This window comes from Strongylocentrotus purpuratus, unplaced genomic scaffold (assembly GCF_000002235.5).
Source record: "Strongylocentrotus purpuratus isolate Spur 01 unplaced genomic scaffold, Spur_5.0 spur5_scaffold_17, whole genome shotgun sequence".
In the NCBI taxonomy this organism is placed as follows: domain Eukaryota; kingdom Metazoa; phylum Echinodermata; class Echinoidea; order Camarodonta; family Strongylocentrotidae; genus Strongylocentrotus; species Strongylocentrotus purpuratus.
Window position 1 is genome coordinate 5,017,004 of NW_022145602.1, and position 7,230 is coordinate 5,024,233.

Sequence of the window (7,230 nt, forward strand, 5' to 3'; positions counted from 1 at the left end):
CACATCACAATCACCACCATAATCTTCATCATTATTACAATTAGTATCGTTATAATTTCGTTTATTCGTTTACATAGTACTTGTATATTCCTTGTAATTCGATTATACGACCACCATGTCCCCAATTGCAAGTAAAAAAGTGTTACGTTATGAATTACTTGGGAGTCGCTATTAAATGCGGGGGTGACCCCTTAATTAGGAATACATGTTCGAAAATCGTTCGACAAAATAAGAAAAAAATAGATAATGTTTCTTTTAGTTTTTTTCTGAAAGCCAGTCTGTAATTTTATTGGCATTACTTTAAATAAAAACGTCACTGTTCACTCCTCTGCTGCCATCTGTTTTTGCACATTTTGTCCAAAATCCAGCCCGCGCATTTTTGTCTACACAGCGGCTTATCCATTATCCTACTCTGGCGAAAAAGACTTCGTCATTAGCTCATTAAAGACGCATTGTTTGCTGTTGTTCTGGTTGTTATTATTTATTTGTTATTTTTATGAAACGATCATTCAGTAGACGATACTGCTGTGAACCAGACGTCAGTGCACAACACTAACGTTCATACATGCGCGTTGGGCATACAAGTTTATACAGCTATGCGAACGTTAAAATTAACTAATGACGTAGTTTCTTTCGAACGGAGCACTTCTACAAATTAATTGACAAATAAGGCTAGGCCGTTGTGTAAAACAAAAGGAGAATACAAAAAGCGCATCCCGCCTTTAATATGCACATTTTTTTATTTTTATATTTTTTTTATATTTTAGAGACACCCTTTTTTGATAGTTGTGTAACATAATTTTGTCATTCGGCCACATAATTCAGGCACTAATTATGAATTCAACTAGTGATTATACGCATATGACCTCAAGGAGAATAAAACACTGCAGTACATTCAAGATGTAAAATAACGATCTTATTTATTCATGAACGCAATGTACAAAGAATCAATGTGTACCAGTGAATCACCGACATGTAAATAACTAACATCGTTTGTCATGAACAGGACAAAACTCACGGAATATCTTACAAAGATTCTCTTTGAAATGAACTGTACAAGAACAAAATATAAAATGTTATCGTATATAATGTAGATACTTTTAGGTCACACACATGTGAGGGCAAAGGAACTGTAAGACGATAACTCTCTAGACAGACTTTAAACACGAAATAAATGAGACGGAGCGGAATTGGAACACAAACAAGTTCTTTTAAAATGGATCACATGCATTCTTTTTTCAATGCACATTTAAAACAGACAAAATGTTTGAAGGCTGATCGGAATGTTTTGTTTGCCGACCGGAGAAACGTCAACAGAAGAGTGACTTTGATACGACGCCCTCTGCTGCGGTACATGTTCAGGAGTGCAGCAGAAGAGTACCTTTGTGACTGTCCAGGGGATATTTGACGATGAACCATTCGGTTGTCCTTCATCATGTTTAAGTGGGTTATAAGGAAAGTGTTTCACCCCTGTCATACCATCAAACCGACTACCGACCGACTCCAGACCGACAGATTATTTACGATTATCAACAACATTTGAAGTAATGTACTTTTCTTTTCGGTCTGTTGTTGGTCAGGTATCGGGGTCGATGGTGTGACTAGAGTTTTAGAATGGAGAGCTCGATTAAAACCAAACTCAAGGCTGGATGCCGAAGTAAGGATTCTTCCTGTAGTTGGAGGGCCTCATTCGTTGTCTTCGTGGTATCTCGTGAAGGAGTGACCCTCCAAAACGTCCTCCAGTGAGACTATTCACAAGGTTCCTAGGGTTGTTCTGAAACATGACTGGGCCGCGGGTTGTAGCAGCCATAGGGGGAGCTGTGGTCATTGGAGGAAAGGTTGGGGCATTCGTAGGTGCAGCTGCAGCTGCAGTCATACCGGAGGGATGGTACTCGCAGATGAGGGCATGTCGGTCGTTTATGGCCTGTTCCGGAACCCATTGCGGGGTGATCTCCACCTGGTTGTTAAACATCTGAGCGATTATGTCAGCATCAAAGATCATGGCTCCAAGCCCTGGCTCAGCAATGGGGGGCGTCATCCTTTCCCAGTTGGTGTAGGTGACTGGTTCTCCGCTATACCACTGCCATTGTCCCGTTGGGCCAGCGTGAAGACCGATCCAAACTGGCTCAGGCTCAATCATCATCCTGACAGCCCACTCGTACAAGAAGTTGTTTTCTTCCAGGCTGTTGACTGTGACAAGGGAGGCATTGGGGTGCATCTGGCCACAGTACATATTGGCAGCGGCCTGGAAAAGTCCATCTTGGTTGTTGACGACAACGGGACGAGAAGCGGCAACTTGTCTTAGGAAAGCACCACTGTCGAACCTGGGATTGGCATATAAAAATGACATTACATCAATCATAGGGAAATGCTGTGAAACATGGATATTAGTCGTTGAGTAATATGTTAATAAACCAAATATAAGGAAAGAAAAGCGAACGAAATATGATTTTAATAAAAATCAAAGCAACACCTACAACCCTCTTCGACTGACTAAGGCATAGCAGACTCGTGGCCTTTAACAGGATCCCCAATCTCGTACATAGAAATCTTCAAAGTTCGACATATTAGCCACTTTTCATGTTCTATGTCTCTAAGAATCTTCTCCTTGGCCTAGAACTTTATTGCCTACAGATCTACTGGTACGCAAGCTTTCGAGGCTTGGATCATTACTTAAATTTGTGGGGCTTTCCACTGCCATAGGTCTCTCACTTTTTGAACTTCACTGCCTAACATACAGGATTGAATACTTTGACGAAAGAAATAATGAATTGATAATTGATTTGTATAACATCGTCGCGCTTAAAATACCGATTTCAGACTGCCAACAGACCGAACGACAAATAACTTTAACTGTTCTGCTATAGAGTCGGTCTAAGCCAGGTAAAAGAAATATTCTGTATTAGAAAATAGGCATTATTCATGAGATGCTTACATCTCTTTAAGCTTACATCTTTCAAATCGTTGCTGTAAAAAATAAACTGTCTACGATGGGGGTCCAAAAGAGATATTGGAGAAAATATCATCACAGCGATACCCAAAGATCATGAAACTAAAAAACTCTTCAAACGGGCTAAAAGATCAACATAATCATCAAAGAAAATTAAAGTATGATATGTCTGGTTTTCAACAGCCGCTATTAATGCTGGTCATGTTATTTTAATTGAGACAGGTATATATTAAATCACGTTTCGCTGCTCTTTCGGTATGAGATTTAGCACGTCATTCCATATCACAGGAGGAAGATCACACGAAGCAAGGACAGCGAACTGAGATCATTTCGCTGTCCCGATGTTGCAGGATGTCTCAATATGATGAGGAATATTGTGTATACTGGTGCTGCGTAGCAGCGAAACAAAACTAATTAAAAACTAGAAAATTTAATTCGTCATGGGGACGAATTAGGTGGTCTGTCTTCACTTCTTATGATAGATTTGAGAATGGTAGAAGTTATATAGACATGTAAACAGTGATGATCATGATGACCATGGTGATGATCATGATAGTAAAGGTGATGATGATGATAATGATAATGTTATATGATGATAAAAACGATAGTGTTAATGATGATGATGAGCATGAGCATGATCCTGACATCAGATTGAAAAAAAAAGAGAAATGACTTAGATAACATATAGTCTCAGCTACAACATACTAACATTTGGGAGAAAACATTTGAATAACAACCGAGATACTGGTCAAAACACATTGTCATGCAGATTCATGTTTTGAAAAAAAGTGACCTCCCGTAGACATAACACGCAAATATGACAAATTATGCATTGCCGCCTTTAATCGAATATTTCTCTATGATGACGTCATCTAAATGAAAAATAAATGCAATAATCCTGGTAGAGAATTATCTCAGCTACAACATATCAAAATCTGGGAGAAAATCGATCCCCGATAAGCGAGATAAACTCAATTAAACACAGACAAAAATGACGTCATCAACAAAATACATTTGTTTGAGTTTAGATGCCAATTCGACGACTTTGTTTCACTTTGTACGAGTCAAGGTGGTATGAAATCAGATCTCCAACTCATGCTTTTTCAAACCATGATATGAAAATTTGGGGTCGATGGACTATCTGAAGAGCTATTTCGATTTTTAAAATGGCATGTTTTTGATCAAATTTGCATTATATTGCCCATAGCAGCACGCGCGGATTTTGAACTTTGACGCGCGCTCACGGCCTTATGAAAGGTTAAGAGTGACTGAAATTAATGTTAATTGTCAATTACGGTAAGAGAAATCCAAATCATGTAAACATTTTGAATTTGACCTTTTCCGCGCGCTGTGAGCGCGCACAACGCGCGCGGGGACACGTACGGACGGAAAATTTTGAAATGCTTAAAATGACCTGATTCGTACTCTCGTTTAATAAATAAGTAATTTTGAGCATTCTTAAATTTTGACGCACGCATACGCGCGCGTCATGACCTTTATGTGATCTTTGATGACATGACCTGTTGACCCTTGACCTGAAATATATGTGATATGAATATGAATGAACTTTGCGAATGCATCGTGAAGACATGATGGATAATGTGATTTCACAAAATGGTGCCTGCATGACGTCACGATGACCTCATGACCTTGAAAATATTACTGGAACGTTTTATGGCAATGACCTATAACTGTGCCAAAATTGAACGAAATTGACTGAACTGATCTTGAGTTATCTTTTTAACAAAAAGAAATAAATAAAAACTAGAAATTTAATTCGTCATGGGGACGAATTAGGTGGTCTGTCTTCACTTCTTATGATAGATTTGAATATTTACTATAAAGAGAAAGGGAAAAGTTATATAGACATGTAAACAATGATGATCATGATGATCATGATCATGATGAACGTGATGATGTTCATGATAGTAATGGTGATGATGATGATAATGATAATGATGATAATAACGATAATGTTAATAATGATGATAATGTTAGATGATGATAATAACGATAATGTTAATGATGTTGATGATAATGATGATGATGTTGATGATTGGTCGCAAAAGACTGGAATGTAGAATCCAGTTTTGAGACAAAGTCATGTCCCATAGAGAATACACGCAAAATGTGAAAATTGACATGCCTCCTTTAATCGCAGAAATACGCCATGATGCCTTTGTCTAAATGAAAAACCGTCGTGACAGTATTTGTAGAGAATTGTCTCAGCTAGAACATACCAACATTTGGAAGAAAATTGATCAATATTTACAGATATACAATCAATTTCCCCAAAATAAGCTGACGTCATAATATGCAAATTTAAATTTTGAGTTTAGAGGCCATTATGATGACGTCATGAGTTCCTTGAGGGTCAAATGAGACATGAAATCATATCTCCAATTCATATTCTATCCAAATATGAAAAGAAAATTAGGGGTCAACGGGCATTTTAAAGAGCTACAATGGATTTTGTATAGGCATGTTTTTACCCGTATATGCTATGTATTTAAAGAGCTCGTACGCACGGAAATGTATCTTAAACGGACGCTCATTCCATTATTAATGGTCAGAAAAAGGTGAACAAGGTATCAAAATGCTTGGAAAAATGTGCCAAATATGATTACAGAGAAAACTTGGCAATTCTATTTTGAAAAATGCTAGGACGCGCGAAAACGCGCGCCCAAGCCGAAGTGCGCGTTTTTTTGCAAAAAGCTTAAAATTGCCCGAAACGTATGCAAAATGAATTTGTGACGATTTTGAGCTTTTTTATTTTTTGGGGACGTACGCATACGCGCGCGTTTTTTGACCTGAAATTGACCGGACGGATATTGACCTTAATCATGATAACTATGACTAAGAAGATACGATCATGAGTTGAAAGTACAAAAAAAAAAAAAAAAAATGGCGCCTGAATGACGTCAAGAAGACTTGATGACCTTGAAAATGTTACTGTCACGTCTCATGACAATGACCTATGACTGTGCCAAAATTGAACGAAATTGACTAAACTGATCTTGAGTTATCCTAGGCACAAAAAAGTGGGGAGAAATAAATAAAAATAAATAATAAAGAAAGAAAAATCCTGACGAAAACAATAGGTGATCTGTCAATATCGACAGACCACCTAATGATTGGAATCGGGTTTCGGATGCCTGTAAAACCCACATTGGACGCTCATCTAGAGTCACAGAAAAGACTAAAAGTAGCCCCAATTGTATTAATTTTTCGAACATCTTTCGAACAAGCATATAGGCCATATTTCGTGATAAAAAAAAAAACAAATTTGTTTACAGTGTAGGAATCGTGCTATATTATATAAGCTGTAAAATGTTAAAAAAAGACAATCGTTAGAAATTTCTGGTAGAAAATGATAGTGTTTTATAATTTATCGAAACCATTAACTCCGGCTCGCAGGCGTTTCAAATTCTAGCCAACGGTTGCATAGTGTAATGGAATATATTTGTTAATGATCTTCTTTCATTCCCTTAAAATAAATAATCCTGATATCAATTGAAACTTCGAATGTTTGGGACGAATGAACGATGGAAAAATAAAACATACTACAAAAGATGAAACCCATTTAACAACGAAATTATCACTAATTGAACAGCATTATGTACATGTACATGTTATTCGCTTACACATTTGACAACACGATTATTTTGTTCATGTACAGCTGTACCATAAACATGTTCTAAAGCTAAAAAGCAAGTAAAGTTTAAAACAAGTGGTGACATTGGTATAGGTCCCCCCTCCCACTCAGTGTTATTTATGGTACGCATATGCGTGTTCCCTTCTTTTGAAAACACCCCCTATTGTGCGGTGTGTAAAGTGAAAAGTACCCCTTTACCGGACATTTTGGGAACACGCATGCGGTACTTCCGACCCCGGAGTAGGGGGGGGGGGGGCCGGGGCATAGGTAAAATGGAAAGGAATGGACTGATATGCAAGTAATGGAATGGAATTAATTTGTGAAACTTACAGGTAGCAGCTGTTTCCTTCTTGTACCCAGAACTTGGCGCATACTTCTGTCCTGGTCGGGTCTGGGTTCACTGGTCCTATGGTTGGTCCTCCACCCGGTAAAACGGGACCGCCAGCACCGGGCAACTGGGCTCGGGAGAAAGAGGCCAAAGCCAATACGCACACCAACACATAGACGAAACCCCTCATCTTCTTGGACAACGTGCGAGACTTCTAGATGAAGGAAGATTCCGTGGAGTGGTTTAACTGAAGCTTGAAGGAGAGACCTGAAGGTGGATTCTGAGCTGACCAACTCG

At 38.4% G+C, this 7,230-nt stretch overlaps 1 protein-coding gene across 1 annotated transcript; it reads right to left on the reverse strand.

Annotated features, from left to right (window-relative positions):
- Nucleotides 1-903: 903 nt before the first annotated feature.
- Nucleotides 904-7,230, reverse strand: SM30A (SM30-alpha protein). The gene is given in 2 exon segments (NM_214601.1): nucleotides 904-2,324; nucleotides 6,936-7,230. Coding segments are annotated over 2 exon segments (873 nt in total). The 5' UTR covers nucleotides 7,124-7,230; the 3' UTR covers nucleotides 904-1,639.